General features: G+C 39.1%; 1 protein-coding gene across 1 annotated transcript; it reads right to left on the bottom strand.

Moving 5' to 3' along the window:
* Positions 1-429: 429 nt before the first annotated feature.
* On the bottom strand, positions 430-17,616 carry LOC103738687 (origin recognition complex subunit 2-like). The gene is made up of 7 exons (XM_008838794.3): positions 17,576-17,616; positions 16,474-16,563; positions 9,718-9,810; positions 9,028-9,059; positions 5,818-5,878; positions 2,013-2,206; positions 430-590 (listed from the first exon to the last, which is right to left on the bottom strand). The coding sequence occupies exons 2-7, from the start codon at positions 16,484-16,486 to the stop codon at positions 465-467; spliced, it is 519 nt and encodes a 172-aa protein (XP_008837016.2). The 5' UTR covers positions 16,487-16,563; positions 17,576-17,616; the 3' UTR covers positions 430-464.
* Positions 17,617-18,401: the final 785 nt, after the last annotated feature.

The raw sequence follows: 18,401 nt of genomic DNA, 5'->3' as shown, positions 1-18,401 counted from the left end.
TGCAAGAACAGCCAGTGTTCTTAACCGCTGAGCCATCTCTCCAGCCCAGATTTATTTTTATTTTATGAGTGTTTTGCCTGTATGTATGTATGTGCACCACATGTGTGCCTGGTGTCCACAGAGGCCAGAAGAGGGCACTGGATCACTGAACAGGAGTCACAGATGGTTGTGAACCTAGGTTTTCTGGAAGAACAGCCAGTGAGCTTAATCACCGAGCCATTTCTCCAGTCCCATAATTTGTGTTTTATTTGATTGGGGTAATAACTCTGCTCATGTTCATTTTTCTCTAAATTTGTTGCTAATACAACATATTTAAAAAAATTTTTTTTAGAAGAAGCATTTCATTACAGCTTTAACATACTCAATAACAGTTTCCATAGCAAAGATATATCTCTTTCAAAAGTGGCTATAAAATTTTTAGGTTCGCTGTTGAATTAATACAATTAGGAGACAATAAACAAAATTTAGAAATAACATTCCTTATAACATACCTGATCCAGCTTAGTTCTCTTTAGCTTCTGCAGTGTTCTATCAGAGGTTAAAACTTTTGAACTGCTGTGAGCTTCAAAATATTCTTCTACTAAGTCACTCTGAAAATGAACAGAATAAAGCAGTTTAAGTAATTTCGGATATTGGTATAATTTCAAAACTAGATAGTAATATTAGTAAAAATGTATGAAACAGCATACGTCAAGTTTTTTATTTTTATTTTTTAAATTATTTTGTTTTTTTGGTGGGGTTGTTGTTGAGCTAGGGAGGCCCAATGTTGCCCCGGCTAGTCTCAGGCTGGTAAATTTAAGAGATCCTCTTGCCTCAGCTTCCCAAGTAGCTGGGGAACATAAGTGTGCTACTATGCCCAACTAAATTATCTGATAGTATTGTTTTAAAGAGATTAAGGATCAAAGTTATTTAATTCCACCAATAAAACTGAGTTATTCTCAGAACAATATAAAATTAAAGTTCAAAAAATGACTAAGCAAAGTATTCTGTTCCTACAAAATAATTTATATATAGCAAAATATAATTTTCCACTTATGTTAAAAAAAGATTATATATCAGGACCTTTGTTTATCCTCAGACAATCCTAGTAAATAAATTCCTTTTTTTTTTTCTTCTTTGAGACGGTCTCCTGGTAGCTGTAGCTGTCCTGGAACTCCCTATGTAGACCAGACTGGCCTTGAACTCACAAAGATCCACCCGCCTCTGCCTCCAGAGTGCTGGGATTAAAGGCATGTGCACTACCATGCCTGGCCCAAGTAAATAAATTCTTTAATAAAATAAGTATTGATGAAGTATCATAAAGATAAATGAGAAAACAACAGCGAGATAGCTTCTGCTTAAAAAAAAAAAAAGACTTGGCAACAATCCCAAGAAAATGGATCACCTCATTTTTTTTGATTCGAGGGGGTAGCCAGGAAGAAATTGTCAACTATTCACACAGTACGGTTCCTGGACTGTTCTGAATCTTTACACAGAGCCAGGATAATTAGTTCATTGTCAACACAGGATAAAGTTAAAAGTGGTAGAACACACCTGTAAGTCTAACAATTGGGAACCTGAGGCAGGAAGATTGTTTTGCACTCAAGGCCAGCTTGTGCCCACAATATTATTCTAAATAATCCAACATGGATCAGCAATCACCTCACCTATTACTTACATCTTGAATACATCATCAAAGATACAAAAACAAACTGTATGAAAACAGATGTACTAAGAAGTCTTACCACCAGTTGTCCCATCAATATTATTTAAAAATTATTTTCACACAACTGAATTGAGATGTTACTTTTAGTGTATATTATAGTATCAATCATGAATATGCAGACAGGCCAAAAAAGAAAGCTAAAAAACAGAAACAAATATATGTGGGAATTCATGGATATAGCTGAGAAAACACAAAAAATAAAAGAAAAAAGACTGCTGTTTCCTGCTGTAGATCTGTTCTCCCAGTTAAGCTACCAAGGAGGTATTATACACATTTCTCCCCAAGGTTAAAATTTCTCTTCACGTACTGTTTTGTCTTTTTTCATTTTCTTAGGAGGTGTTCCTTTGGAAATAGAAGCTGAGAGTACTCTATTCTGAGTTTGAATCTTCTGATTAAGCATGACTGCATTAGTGTCTTCTTCATAGCTCTTTGCAACCCCTTCATCGTCCTCTGAATTGGAAGTGGAATATTCACTTTCACTGTCAGAATGAGACTTTGGCACTGTAGAAGGATAAAAGTAATTGGGAAAATTTGACAGCTTGAAAGGAAAGCTATTCGGGAGTAATTAAGAGTATGGGCTTTGAAGTGAGACTTTAAATTTGAGCTCTATCATTACCTGTTCATGACTTAATCATCATTATATAAGTATATTTATATATTTATAATTAAAATTATATACATTCTCTGAGCACCAGTTTCTACATTTATCAGATGTGGGTAAGCATATCTAAGCAACCTATAGGGAAAATTATATTGAAATGTATCTTTTGTGTAGGTGTGTGTATTGGGCATGCATGCATGAGGGGGTGGCACGTATGTGTGTGGGTCCCTGTGCATGCCATGTACTTGTGGAGGCCCAAGGTTAACATTATATGTCTTCCCCAATTGCTCTCCATTTTATATACTGAGGCAGGGTCTCTTGCTGAATTTGGGCTTGCCAGTTTACTCCAGGGATTCCATCTTGGTCTCCTGTGTTCCATGCTCACCCAGCTTTTTAAAAAATATTTTATTTATTATTATTTTTTTTATGTGTATGCATGTATTGCCTGCATATAGGTGAGTGCACCTGTGTCATGCAATGCCCTCGGAGGCAGAAGAGGCTGTCAGATCTCCTGGAACTAGAGTTACGGACAGTTGTTAGCTGCCATATGGGTGCTGGGATTTGAACCCGGGTCTTCTGAAAGAACAGTTAGTGTTTTTAACCGCTGAGCCATCTCTCTGATCTTCACCCAGCTTTTATATGGGTTCTGGGGATCTGAACTCCTAACCTCATGCTTGTATAGCAAGAGCTTTACCTGTTAAACCATTCCGCATCCCCTGCATGTATCTAAAGCAACTAAGAATATCTAATATACAGGAACCGTGGAAGAAAATGTCAACCTTACTTAATACCATTTCATCTTTTCACCTTGCTAAAAGAACTCCATCTTCGAATAGTGTAGTAATATGACCCACCATGTGGTAAAAATTACAGTAATCACTCTTTTCCCTCTGTCAAATACTTGCTTTCCCACCCTCCCTCCCTTGTGAATAGGTTGGTTATCTGACACTTTGACCACAAGTTTCTGGGAAAGAGTCTCTTCTCTTAATGAAATCCCCTACTTACATGAATAACAACACTGAAACTATTCTCCCATATGAAGACCCAGTCTCAAAGAGGAAAAATGCTGGTGACAACATAAAGATACAGAGAAGGTGGGCCCTTAATGATATTTGCTGAGTTGCTGTATTAGACACTTTATACTATGAGATACTTAGTTGTCTAGAGGTTAAATTACTACTGTAGACCATCTGTAGCTACATACTGAAAATGTCATCCTACCTGATCTAGTTATTGACTACTAACTGGCAGCTACTATACAACTATAGCACATACATTGCTCTATCCCAGAGCTGATTTAAGAACTATACTTTCTAATAAATCATAATCATTCCTACCACTTTCCCAGAAACAACAAAGTCAATTTTGTACTTCCCAAATAAAGACATAACTAGCTTTTTATTTTATTTTATTTTATTTTATTTTATTCTTTTGGTCTTTTTCAGACAGGGTCTTTCTACAGATTCAGCTGGCCTGGAACTCACAGAGATCTGCCTGCCTCTGCCTCCCAGTGCTAGGACTAAAGGCATGTACCACCAGGCCCAGATACATAACTAGTTTTATATTCAACAAGATAAACATGTTTAACTTCTAAACTGTGAAATAAGTTTAACCAAATCAGTATGTTTACAATAGAAGGATTCCAAAAAATTATGCAGTCAGCATAAAACAAATATGCATATTGAATAGACAAACAAGGGGCTAGAGAGATGGATCAGTGGTTAAGAACATTCACTGCTCTTGCAAAGCACCCAGGTTCAGATCCCAGCAACTACAAAGAGGCAAACTACTGTCCTGACTCTAGTTCCAAGGGATCTGATGCCCTCTTCTGACCCCCATGGGCACGGCATGACACAGGTACACTTACATGCATGCATGCAATACACTCATACACACAAAATAAAAATAATAATTTTTTTTGCCAGGCGTGGTGGCATATACCTTTAATCCCAGCACTTGGGAGGCAGAGGCAGGAGGATCTCTGTGAGTTCAAGACCAGCCTGGTCTACATAGTGAGTTCCAGGACAGCTGGGGCTACAGAGAGACCCTGTCTCAAAAAGACCAAAAAAAAATAAAAAAAATAAAAAAATAAATAAAATAAATAAAAAATAAAATATTTTTAAAAGAGAGAACTAGTTGCTTTTGCAGATGACCTTGGTTCAATTCCTAGCTCAATTCCTAGCACCAACACGGGGGTTACAACCATTCGTTACTTCAGTTCAAGAGCATCTGACACCCTCTTTTGGCCTCTGAGGGCACTGCATGCATGTGGTGCACTTACATAGATGTAGGCAAAGCACTCACACACATGAAAGAATCAAAATCAAAAACACTTTAAAAAGAAAAACAAAAGATGCCATTTTGTAGGCAGTCCTGCAGTCCATCCCCTTAAGGAGTTTGGGGACATAAGCATATCCTTTTGTTCATGAAGAGGTAGGAATAACAGTAATAATTGTTATAATAATAAAAGATAGGCCAGGCATGATGGCTTTAATCCCAGCACTTAGGAAGGAGAGGCAGGTGGATCTCTGTGAGATCAAGGCCAGATGAAGGTCTACATAGGGAGTTCTAGGTCAGCTGGGGCTACAGGGAGATCCTGTCCAAACAAACAACTTTTAAGCTTACAATAAGGTGAAATACTATTCTAAGTATGTTTAATGTGTCCTTTATTTTCTTTTTAAGAATATTTGGGGCTGGAGAGATGGCTCTGTGGTTAAGAACACTGAATGTTCTTACAGAAGACCTGGGTTCGAATCCCAGCACCCACATGGCAGCTAACAACTGTCCATAACTCTAGTTCCAGGGGATCCGACAGCCTCTTCTGTCCTCCGAGGGCATTGTATGACACAGATGCACTTACCCACATGCAGGCAATACACACATACATATAAAAATAATAAATAAAATACTTTTTAAAAATTTTACTATTTTTATTTTAAGTGTATTACTTGCATATAGGTATATGCAACTGTGTCATGCAATGCCCATGGAGGTCAGAAGACAGTGTTGTATTCCCCTGGAATTGGAGTTATGGATGGTTGTTAGCAGCCATGTGGCTGCTGGGAATCAAATCCAAGTCCTTTGCAAGAGCAGCCAGTGCTCTTAACACTGAACTCTCTCTCTAGCCCTGATGCCCTTTATTTTAATTAGTCCTCAAAAACAACTCTAAGGCTGGTCCCATCATTATGCCTAATATACAAATGAAAGACTGAGATACAAAGAACCAATGAGTGGGCCAGCCAAAGATTAAGGACCGAGTAGTTGATGTATAGAGCCTATATACTTTACCACTATTTGGATGTTACTTTTTAATAAAAACTTCACACAGTGGAGAATGCCTATAATCCCAGCTTTTGGAAGGCAGGAAATAGGACGGCCAAGTTCAAAGCCAATCACAGTCATATAGTGAGTATGAATCTAGCTTGGGCTACGTGAGACCTTGTCTCAAAAAAGCAGAACAAAAACAATCAAAAAAGAAACAACAAAACTTCATATAAAAAGAAATACATACCTATTACTCTTTTTCTTAGACTACGAGACGGTGTTGGCAGAGATTCATCTTTGTCATTGTTCTGTTTAAAAAATAAAAAAGCAAAATTAGCAATACAAAAAAGATTAATACCTGATCTGAGAGAAAAAGTCCAAAAAAAAAAATATTTGGTTTTCAGTAACAAAGAAATTTGCTAAAATGAAAAATGAAGTATATAACAACAAAAACAACCCAGTACTCAGAGGGCTGAGGTAGCAAAGGTGTGAATTTGTAGCCAGGCTGGGTGACGCCATGGCCAGACAAGCAATTACCAGGAGGAAGGCAGCCATAGGACTAGGAGACCGCAGACACTAACTCAGCAGCATCTTAATGACTGCTCTCTGCAGAGCTTCCAGACTTGCTTTTCCTGTGGGTAAAATAAAATCCTCTCCCTGCTCCTCTCAGAGACTCCTTTGTTCTATACTTTTTGTCTGCTTTTGCTTCTGCCCCATCATGCCTTGGGTACACTTGCTGTTACTTTTGTTCACTTTTCAGTTCCTATGACAGACAGGCTAAAAGAGAACATTCTGATACCATCTCTTTCCAAGTTCTTAAAATGTTTTTGTTTTTTTCTGTATTCCATATTCTCTAGATTATGGAGACCTAAATCCAAGTTACATGTGGTAAATTACAAAAAGGGCCTTCCTAATACAGACAGCCCAACTAATAGCCCTTTTTTTTTTTTTTTTTTTTTTTTTTTTGAGACAGGGTCTCCCTGTAGCCCCAGCTGGCCTGGATCTCACTATATTCATCAGGCTGGCCTTGAACTCACAGAGATCCTCCTGCTTCTGTCTCCCGGGTGCTGGGATTAAAGGCATGTGCCACCACGCCCAGCCTGATAGCCCTCTTAAATAGGGAATTTACCCTGACCACTACTGTGTGGGCATACTATACAGATTGAGGGCATACTATACATCTGAAGGGTCAAAGGGAACATTTAAGGAAAGTTTTAAAGACTAAACCAACAAGGAAACTGACACTCTCCCTGCCTCATATATCATTAAAAATTTGCTGGATTCCCTGACATGTGAGGATCATTATTTACTCCAGAGTTTTTCAATGGATGGTGAGTCCAACACAAGTAGGTTAAAATTTATTTAGCCAGATCTCCCCTCTCCCCGCCAAAATTCATCAAGGTCACAGGGAGTGGGAAGACAATGTCAGTAAAGGCAACAGAACCCGAAATGCCTTCTCCTCTCATGGTCATAGTGAAGGAAGGAAACACAGATTTCAGGTACGTGTGGCTAGACACATAGACTCCTCCTTTCCTCATGGTTGTTTATAACGGGACAAAAAGTAAAATGATCAGGGGATGCCCTGATGGAAAAAGATAAAGAAGAACCCAAACGATATCTCCTTTTGATGCTACATATGGATAATTGTCCATCATTTGTTTGATCCACAGCCCTTGAGAAAAAATGCCCATTTTTCTACTCTTGAGCCTGGCATAAATTTAAACTAGAGGATAAAAAGTGAGCTCACTTCCATGCCTAACTCAAAGGGCATGGCTCTCTCTCTTCCTCTTCTCCATCCCCCCGCCTCCTGACACCAGCTGAGATTTCCAGTTTGCCTATTTTGTTTTTCTTTTCTTTTATTACATTTATTTATTTCTATGTATGTGTCATAGTGCACATGTGGAGCTCAGAGGGCACCTTGCAGGATTGGGTCTCTTCTTCCACCATATGGGTCCTGGGGATTGAACTCAGGTCATCAAGTTGGCAGTAGGTATCTTTTGCCCATTGAGCCATGTCATTAGCCCTTGTTTTCTTTACACTCTAATAACTCAAAACATCTATGTCCAAATAACTTTCAGAAAATTACTGCCAACAAAATAGTACTTAGTAACTTCCCTATGTTACAGGAAATTTCTTCAAATGAATTATCTTTACATGCTCAGTTAAACAAACTCTTCTTTCATGAAGATAAAAGATTACTGTCTAGGACAAACAGCTTGTTTATCTTACCAAACAAGTTTCATGGTCAAGACAGTTTATCAAAAACTTCTTCCTCACTTTGTCCACCATTCCTTAAGTATTGTGATCCCACCTTGTTCAAAGGCTTTTTTTTTGAAACAGGGTCTCCCTGTAGCCTTAGCTGTCCTGGATCTTGCTATGTAGCCCAGGCTGGTCTAGATCTCAGAGATCCTCCTGCCTTTGCTTCCCAAGTTCTGGGATTAAAGGCATGCACCACCATACCTGGCTCAGTTTTTTTTTTCTGCATTGATATAATACACAAGACATGAAGCATTATTAAAAGCAATGACGGTTCTGATATACCTAATAATGTGCCTAAACAGGGTTGTGCTGCCCAGGCCATACACATGGTCTTGAATATCGATATTCACTTCTTACCCAAGGAACCCTCTTAACTAAGCCCAGGCATATCTAACTCTATGGTCATCAAAGGCTGGATAGATGCACCACTGACATATCCAATGCCATGACCAGTGGGGCTAACCAACATCTAAAGAGGGTAGTTTAGCAAGGCATAGTGTTTTTTCATTAAAACACAAAGATAAAAACTGCGAATTCCTTTCAGCTACCCTGGAAGATAACTAAACTAAATTAGTCAATTTATATTTTAGTATATACTTCATATTTTCAAATATAAAATTTATAAAATCATAGAATAATGGATTTAATGGATCAACCTTCCAATAAACAAGAGAACATTATATATAAACACAAAACCAAACTCATAATACGACTCCGCGATCAGCTCTACCAAGTTAAAAATACCCAGGGATAGCTGTATCACAGCAGAAAAAGCACATAACAGCTGGCTTCAGAAGACCTGGGCTCATTTTTCAGCTTTAGTCCTTCCAAGTGAGGTGAACTTAGCAAGTCATTTTACTTTTTGAACCTCAAACTCTTCATTGCATTATTTAAACTAAGAGATGACAAGTTAGTGTTCATTATGTCTTACTTTTGTTTTTGCTTTTTATTTAAAAAAATATTTATTATTTTTATTTTATGTGTATGAGTGTATTGCTCTTATGTATGTAGGTGCACCTGCAATACCCGTGGAGATCAGAAGAGGGTGCCGGATCCCCTGGAACTGGTGTCAGGGATGGTTGTTAGCCACCACATGGGTGCTGGGACTCAAACCCAGGTCCTCTGTAAGAGCAGCCAGTGCTCTTAACCTCTGAGTCATTTCTCCAGCCCCTTTGCTTGCTTTCTATCAACTGCTTACCTTCAGCTGAACTTTCTCTGAAGTAGAGTGCCCTAAATGAAACAAAAAGTCATTTATTATAAATATTTCACTTTGGATCATGATCTAGTTTTGTTGAAATCAAAGGTGGAATTTTTTACACAAAAGCCACCATATCTCATTGAGCTCTTTTTTAACAGCATCTCTACCAAGGCTAAATGATCAGTAATTGTTTTATGACTATTCCTATTACTGACAGCTATCCCCGCTTTTCTGGAGCAGTGTAATAAGAAAAAAAATTGCGTTTTTTCCATTTTTATTAGAAAGTACAGTTTAACAGTTTATTCTAATTGGAATAGATAATAAAGAGCAGCTCTATAATTTTCAACAAACCATAAAATTTCCAAACTCCAAAAGCCTTATTTCACAGTATAAGTCAAAGCCAAATCTTCCACGAGAAACTGGGTAAATCAAACAATGGGTCTTAAGGACTGTTTTCAGTTGGCCCTGTCAATGTGCATAATGTCAGTTGACACAGATTTTTTTCTTCTTTTATTTAATGGTGCGTATGAATGTATTAAAGTACATTGCAGTATTAATTGAATTCTGTTGAATGAATTTTCAGAGTAGAAAATAAGAAAATACATAAAAATTTACTTAGATAAGAAAAAAGGGAACATACACTAGAAGCAACTATGAAAACTCTTTCATAGAAATGAAATGACATCTTACCCTTGCTTTTTTGAGCAGTGTTTATCATAATTTCAGGATCATTCTTTAAGTCAAATGAAACATTTTTTCTTGGTGTTTCTGCTAGTTCTGAGGCTGTCATCAGAAAGAACAGAACAATTTCTACTGAGTAGCAGATACAGAGGGGAAGGGCCTTCATTTAGATGACTCTTAAAAACAGAAAACCTGCACATATTACTTTCATCAGAAAATTAAATAAATTGACCCATATTAAGAGTACTGCTTTTTAAAAAAGCTTTAAGGGATAGCTCAGTGGTTAAGAGCACTGGCTGTTCTTGAAGAAGACCAGGGTTTGAATCTCAGCATAGCAGCTAGTAACCATCTGTAACTCCAGTTCCAGGGGATCCAGTGCCCTCCTCTGACCTCCTCAGAATTGCATGACACCAGTACATTTACCTACATGCAGGCAATATACTCATATACATCAAATAAAGAATTAAAGCAACAACAATAAAAAAAAACTGTTAAGCTGTCTTTACAATTTTTTTCCAAAATGACATTTATTTATTGTGTACGAGTATATGGGCACACACATGCCACAGCACACATGTGGGGGTCAGAGTATGTGTGGAAGCCAGTTTTCTCTCCAAAATGTGGGTCCTGGGGATCAAATTTGGGTCATCACATTCTGTGGCAGGTGAATTTACCTGCTGAGTCATCTTTCTGACTCTTTCCTAGCATCATAAATCATTCAGTTATACACAAGTTTTCCAAAAAGCAAAGCAGAAAGAATTATACTCCTAACTCTGTCAACAACTTAAAACCTTCCACTTTTTTTTTCTTGATACTTTTTTTTTTTTCTCTTTTTGGGACAGCGTCTCCCTGCAGCCCCAGCTGGCCTGGAGCTCACTATGTAGACCAGGCTGCCCTTGAACTCAGAGAGATCCACCTGCCTCTGCCTCCCAAGTGCTGGGATTAAAGGTGTGTGCCACCACACTCAGCTTTGACACATTTTTTTCCTGTCCTCTATTTCTTATCATATATATTGGAACCATATCCTCACTAAGGGATAGAAGGGCAAGTAGTTGAGAATCTAATAACTAAGTGAAAACTGCACAATAAAAACTATATTTAAAAATTCTATTAAGTGTGGTGGTATTCTGTCTAAAATTCTGTAATACAAATGAAATATATGTAAAATATAACACAGTGTCGAAGAGATGGCTGTTTCTTTCGTTAAGAATCAGATGAAATAGTTGGCTTTTGTTTATGAGAAATTTCAGTGAAACATCTAGTCTTCACTTCAATGGTGCTTACATTCTCAGAGTATGACAGGCATGTGAAAAGGAGCCTAAATGAGGGACTAGATTTACACTCCCCAAATTTAACACCCATACAAAGGTGCATAATAGTTACATTATCATACTGAGAACTGAACTGCAAAAGCAGTATTACACACTCTTAAGTGCTGAGCCATCTCTCCAGCCCACATCTTCTATTTTTTCAGTAGAGAAAGAGTAGCTATATTTAAATGTAAGCCACTTTTTACCAGCTCATAAACCCTTCCTAACCCTGCTCCCATGTTTATCTTTAATCTTGGAACTGAGCTAAGATACTCATGACAAGTTCTACAAGTGCTTCTTTTTTTTCTTGATCTCCTTTTCTTCTATATAAATCACTAGAGTTTGTTTTGCTTTTTTATTTATTTACTTATTTTGGTTTTTTTGAGAGGCACATACCTTTGGTCTTAGCACTTGGGAGGCAGAGGCAGGCAGATCTCTGTGAGATTGAGGCCAGCCTAGTCTACATAGCAAGTTCCAGGCTAGCTGGGGTTACAGGGAGACCCTGTAACCTGTCTCAGAAAAAGAAAAAATTAAATCATGGCTGAATGTTTGATGCTGCATGACAGAGGGCTTCTTCAGGATTTTTGAGAGTTGATCACCATTTTGATTTTATAATCATCATGCCGAGAATTGCCATTTGGCATAAATGCTTACCACAAAATGGCAGAAGGATGTATAGGGCCATTTCAGGAATTGTGGGAAATTCTGTCCCAAGCCCAAATTCTTTTAGTGATTTTTTTTTTCTTTTTTTTGTCTTTTTGAGACAGGGTCTCCCTGTAGCTCCAGCTGATCTGGAACTCACTATGTAGACCAGGATGGCCTCAAACTCAGAGATTCGCCTGCCTCTGCCTCCTGAGTGCTGGGACTAAAGGTGTGTGTACCACGCCTGGCCTGTTTTGCTTTTTAAAAAAGTTTCCCTTGACTTTGATCAGAGATGCTTCTTTTTTGCAGTGGGCAGCAGTTATTAGAGACTAATAACTGGTCTAAGTGCTAGGAATAAGCAAATCTTGAATGCTCAGCCATAAATATATCACCCTCTCCAAAGCTCAGGGAATAGCTTTAAAGAGGGGACAGAAAAAAAGAGCTGGAAGCCAGGCATTGTGGTGCATACCTGTAATCCCAGCAGTTGGGAGGCAGAGTCAGGGGGATCTCTGTGAGTTCAAGGCCATCATGATCTACATAGTGAGAACAGCCAGGTCTATGTAGTGAGACCCAATCTCAAACAAACAAATCAAACAAACAAACAAATGAGCTAGAGAAAAGGGGTGGACCCTGGAATGCTGCGCAATGCTGTCATACAGGCATGATATAAATATGCTATGAACTTTCAGCAGCTATGATTACCTACATATAACCCGCACAAAATTGAACCCATCAACATTCTGTCATGGAGAATGCATATAGATAGGCAGATAGATGCATATATTAAGCACTGCATGGATCTTAGCATATAGTACTTGCTCAATAGTAACTTCTATCATTATTACAAAACCCAATAAAAAGCAACGTTTGAGCTGGTAGGATGGCTCAGTGGGTTAATGTGCTTACCACCAAGTCTGATGAGCTGAGTTGGATTCCCAGAACCCATGTGGTGGAAGGGGAGAACTGACTTTCTCAAGTTGTCCTCTGACCTCCATACACTCACTGTGGCATACACACTTGTGCCTCTCCACATACACACACAATCAATTTTTTAAATATTTTATTTATTATTTTTATTTTATGTGTATGAGTGTATTGCCTGCATGTATGTGAGTGCACCCATGTTATGCCAATGCCTTAGAGGTCAGAAGAGGGCTTTGGAGTCCCCTGGAACTGGAGTTAAGGATGGTTTATAGCCACCATGTGGGTGTTGGGAATCGAATCTGAGTCCTCTGCAAGAGTAGTTAGTGCTCTTAACCGCTGAGCCATCTTTCCAGGCCCCAGCACACAATTTTTTTTTTAAAGCAACTTTTGTTTCTGTTTTTATGTCTACTGACAGAATTACTGTTAATCTGTGAAGAACTATCTTAATCATTTGATATCCTTACTTTTCCATAGTAGGAGGTCAACAACTGATTGAATCATTTTCAAGGAGCAACACTTTCATCTTAAAAAAATTTGTTTTTATGTTTGAGTGCTATGCCTACATGTGTATAAGTGCACCCGTGTCATGTAGCACCCGCAGAGGTCAGAAGAGGGCATCCCTGGAACTGGAGTTATGGTTGGTTATTAGCCACCATGTGGATGCTAGGATACAACCTGGGTCTTCTGCAAGAACAGCTAGTGCTCCTAACTACTGAGCAATCTCTCAGAGTCCCACCTTTCCACTCTTATACCTTTCCACTCTTATGACCAACCCATCAATGCACATGTTTATATTGAGCCTGATCCCTGAGAATCTTTCTCACTATAACAAGTTGCGTAGTCCTAACCAAGATTGTCTAGCCCAGACAGCTAAAAGTATTTATAACCTGTCCTTCTAATCAATAAGGTCATTCTAGATAAAAGCCACATGCCATCCTACTCTACCAAAACATGTATCATCATTTCAATTTGTCCAAGATTCCATCTGTCATGTTCTCTAAGGTAAATTTCCCTTTCAATTTCTTCTCACTTCATGAGACATGACAGTTTCAGCTTTTCTGCCTCTAATTTGCAAACTGGAGCTATTTCTTTCCACTGTTTTTAACTTTTTGAGACAGAGTCTCCCTGTAGCCCTAGCTGGCTGAGAACTCACTATGTAGACCAGGCTGGCCTCAAACTCACAGAGATCCACCTGATTCTGCTTCCCAAGTGCTGGAATTAAAGGCAGGCACCACCATGTCCAGCCTATTTTTCTTCTTTAATATAATTTTTTTAACATTTATTTATTTAATGTGTATGCAGGTGTATCCTATGCTACTACTTGGCCTTATCCCCTTGGGAAGAGTCTTTTACTGAATCTGGCACTTGCCATAGTTTGGTTAGGGCTGGCTAGTCAGTGAGTTCCTGGGATCTGCCTTTCTCTGTTCCTCTCAATTTGGGGGTTACAGGTACATGTGGCCATTCGCAGCTTTTTGCATGGGTGCTGGGGATCCAATCTTAGGTCCTCATGCTTCTGAAGCAAATGCTCCTACCTGCTAAGCCATCTTCTCAGCCCTATGAATACTCTTTTTTCTTTTCTTTTCTTTTTTTTTTTTTTTAATATTTTACTATTTTTATTTTATGTGTATGAGTATGTTGCCTGCATGTATGTGAGTGCACCTGTGCCATGCAATGCCGCATAGATCAGAAGAGGGCTTTGGATCCCTCTGGAACTGGAGTTAAGGATGGTTTGTAGCCATGTGGGTGCTGGGAATCAAACCCGGGTCCTCTCCAAGAGCAGTCAGTGCTCTTAACCGCTGAGCCATCTCTACAGCCTTGAATACTCTTTTTTACATTTCTAGATATCTGGTCTAGGGACAAAATAAAATAATGCTATTATGTAATGCTTTCCTACCTTCTTATCTCAAATTCTCCTAAAATTTATCAAATCAATTATACGGCCCACAGTACATAAATTTTTTCTTGTTCAAAAGTATAGAAGTTAAGAATAAATGTTGTGTCTGAAATCCCAGCACTTAGGTGGCAGAAAAATCAGAATTCCAGCCAGCATGTGGTACAAACCAAAATCCTATTCAAAAACAAAACAAGGGGCTGGAGAGATGACTCAGTGGTTAAAAGCACTGGCTGTTCTTCCAGAGGACCTGGGTTCAATTCCCAGCACAAGGCAACTAAAAAATACTGGTAACTCCAGTTCCAGGGGATCTGACACCCCTTCTGGCTTCTTCAGGCACTGCATGACATGGGCTCACTTACATACATGTAGGCAATACATTCATACACATAAATATAAAAAGTGAAACATCAAAAAAACAAAACAAAACAAAACAACAAAACAAGGGCCAGTGAGATGTTTCATTGGCTAAAGGTACTTTCTGCCAAGTCTGATAGCTTGAGTTTTATCCCAGAACCCACATGGTAGAGACTCATGAAAGTTGCCCTCTGGCCTCCACATACAAATGCAATCTGAAAAAACCAAACCAGCTGGGCATGGTGGTGCACAATTTTAATCCCAGCACTCAGGAGGCAAAGGTAGGCAGATTTCTGTGAGTTCAAGTCCAGCCTGGTCTACACAGTGAGTTCCAGGCCAGCTGGGGCTACAGAGACCCTGTCCCAACAAACAACCCCACCCCGCAAAAAAACCTATGGCCCAACCCAACCAAAACTAACCCAACCAAAAGCCAAACCAAAAAACCCAAAGAATAAATGTTTAGGAAATTGTTTTTGTTTTGTTTTCTTTTGAGACAGGGTCTCCCCATAGCCCCAGCTGCCCTGGAACTCACTATGTAGAGAGGGGCCACCAGAATAGCCTTGAATTATGCTTCTCAAGTGCTGGGATTAAAGATGTATGGTGATGGACATGGTGGTCACACCCAGACATTGTGAATTACCCAAGCCAAGTGGCACATCTACAATGCAACCTCTACACCTAAGGCTCATGGAACATAGAACAAGGGATAAAGACGACACTAATGCATCTCTCAGTTCTCATCAATGAAGCTCCCTGAAACAACAGAGGGCCAGGAACACAAAAGGTCACAAATGGCCAAAGCATGGAAAGTAAGAGTCTACAGAGTGTGGGTCCTTGGACAGGACTCTTATGTTAAACTCCACCCACCCAGGGCTTAGGGACCGTTGTGGAATAGGGGGCAGAAAGACTGTAAAAGCCAGGGAGGAGATGCACAACCATACAGAAATAGAGCTCTACAGACTCCTGAGATCTTGCTCATATGAACCTATAGCAATGGTGTTAGCATGTATAAGACCTATGCAAACTCAAGCAGACAAAATCCCAGCACAGGACTGTGGAAATGGACAGCAGGCCCCAATCTTAGTTGAAGAATTATAGGAGGCTGATTATTCCTGGGTGAGGAAGAACTGATCTTCTTTTAAAGGGAGGAGCTCTAGATAGGCTGCCCATACCCTAGTCAATGAACTTGCACTGGGGGACGTCTGGGGACACTAACACAAACAACAGAATGTATGAATTCCAGTGTGGTGGGGGCTATGGGAGGGTGCCAATGGGGAAGGGGATATAAAGATGATTAAGATGTTTGGCATGAAATACACAAAAATTCAATTAAAAATTTATATATACATATAAAAAAATAAGAAGTGCCTCATTTCCTAATTTTTTGGTTTTTCTTTTTTGAGGCAGGGTCTCCCAGTAGTTCCAGATGGCCTAGAAAACACTATGTAGACCAGGCTGGCCTGGATCTTACAGAGATCCACCTGCCTCTGAGCCAGAACTAAAGGTGTACACTATGATACCTGGCTTCATTTCCCAATTTTCAAGGAGCATTTCATCATTCTTTTAGGGAATATAATGAAATGATAATCATGGTGAATGTATTACTTTATAATAACCATAGAAACCAGAAAAGCAACATACCTAATTTAGCCATCTTTCCTGAGTGTTTTCTATGTTGAAAAGAATAAACTTTATTTCTACCATCTATAGTAGAGCCATTTTCCAAGGAGTCTGAAAAAGAAAATGTAACATGTATTTAGGAATATGCAACAAAGTTAAGAAAAAAAGACACAATTTTAAATAACTAAAAACTAAAATTCAAGCCAGGCATGGTGGCACATGCCTTTAATCCCAGCACTTGGGAGGCAGAGGCAGGTGGATCTCTGTGAGTTTGAGGCCAACCTGGTCTACATAGCAAGTTCTAAGCCAGTTGGGGCTACAGGGTGACCCTTTCTCAAAAAGACCAAAACAAACAAACAAACAAACCCTAAACTTCAGACCCCCTCACTGCATTACATAAAAGTTAACCAATTAGTATAAACAATATTCTAATATACACAATAAGGAAAACAGATGGATCTTGTTTATTTAAACTTTAACACAAGAAATACGCTATTTACAGATGCAATGATTTTTCTCCAGACTAGACAGATGAATAGACTGTGAGAATTAAATTAAATGTCAAAATGTATGTTGTAAAAGATTAACAACATTCTTAAAGGCTGTCTTGATCAGTTTTCTGTTACCATATCAAAATGAAATCCCTAAAGCTGGGTGCTTTACAAACAAAAGACCTTTATCTAGCTTACAGTTCTGGGCATGGAACTGGCATGTACTCCTCTGATGAAAATTCCTTTGTGTAATATGGTACAGCACATCATGGTGGACGTTCAGTATAATAAAAAAAGATCACATGGCAAGTCAGGAAATTTATGAGCAATTCAGGTGACTGACTAGCCTTTAATCCCAACACTTGGGAGACAGAGGCTAGCGGATCTCTGTAAGTTCAAGGCCAGCCTGGTCTACATAGTGAGTTCCAGGCCAGCTGGGGCTACAGGGAGACCCTGTCTCAAAAAGACCAACCAACAAACAAAAAACAAAACGAAACCAAAATAAAAACCAAGTAATATATCAAGCAATAATTCAACATCTCTATATCCAAGTTTCAACATCTCTATGCCCAAGTTTGGACTTGGAATGATTTTTTAAAATTATTTTTATTTTATGTGTATGTATGTATTACCTGCATATATGTAAGTGCACCTATGTTGTACAATGCCTGCAGAGGACAGAAGAGGCCATTGGATCCCCTAGAACTGGAGTTACGGATAGTTGTTAGTTGCCATGTGGGTGCTGAGATCTGAATCCGGGTCTTCTGCAAGAACAGCCAGTGCTTTTAACCGCTGAGCCATCTCTCCAGTCCCAGACTTTTATCTTATAGGTTCTTTCCAATGAAATCATAAGATCACAATGAATCACAATTTTAGCAAGGCATGATGGCACATGCTTGTCTTAGCCACTTTGAGAGGTTGAGGATAGAGGATCACTTGAGTTTAGGTGTTTAAGAACAAACAGCCTGGGTAGCATAGCAAGATTCCATCCCAACTAAACAAGGCAGCATCCATCTAAAAAGCTGGGCCTGACCACATACTTAGTCCCATCACCCATACTGGGTACCCCTCCTTTGCTGCTGTGGGGGAACTATAAACTATTTCTTCTGTGTATGTTTGGCCCATCTTTGTTTTTATTTAGAATCCTAACTGACTGGGCTGGGGAGATGGCTCAGAAGTTAAGAGCAATTATTGCTCTTTCAGAGGACCCATGTTCACTTCTCACGTGCCCACACTGGGCAGCTTACAACCTCTGTAACTCCAACTATACAGGAATCCAATGACTCTGTCCTCCATGGGCACTGGCACACACATAAACACACATGTACACAGTTTAAAAATAATAAAAATAGCAGGGTATGGTGGCACATTCCTTTAATCCCAGCACTCTGAAGGCAGAGGCAGGTGGATCTCTGACAGTATGACACCACACTGGTCTACATAGCAAATTTCAGGCCA

This window comes from Nannospalax galili, unplaced genomic scaffold, assembly GCF_000622305.1.
Source record: "Nannospalax galili isolate Female #2095 unplaced genomic scaffold, S.galili_v1.0 scaffold1199, whole genome shotgun sequence".
Classification (NCBI taxonomy): Eukaryota; Metazoa; Chordata; class Mammalia; order Rodentia; family Spalacidae; genus Nannospalax; species Nannospalax galili.
This window is presented reverse-complemented; position numbering and strand designations above follow the sequence as displayed.

What these genes read in the sequence shown, in the direction of transcription:
- LOC103738687 (XM_008838794.3), bottom strand. An exon ending in CAGAGAAAGTTCAGCTGAAG is followed by an intron (nt 5,879 to 9,027) that starts GTAAGCAGTTGA and finishes TTTTTTAAACAG; the next exon opens with AACAATGACAAAGATGAATC. An exon ending in AAATGAAAAAAGACAAAACA is followed by an intron (nt 591 to 2,012) that starts GTACGTGAAGAG and finishes GTTCATTTTCAG; the next exon opens with AGTGACTTAGTAGAAGAATA.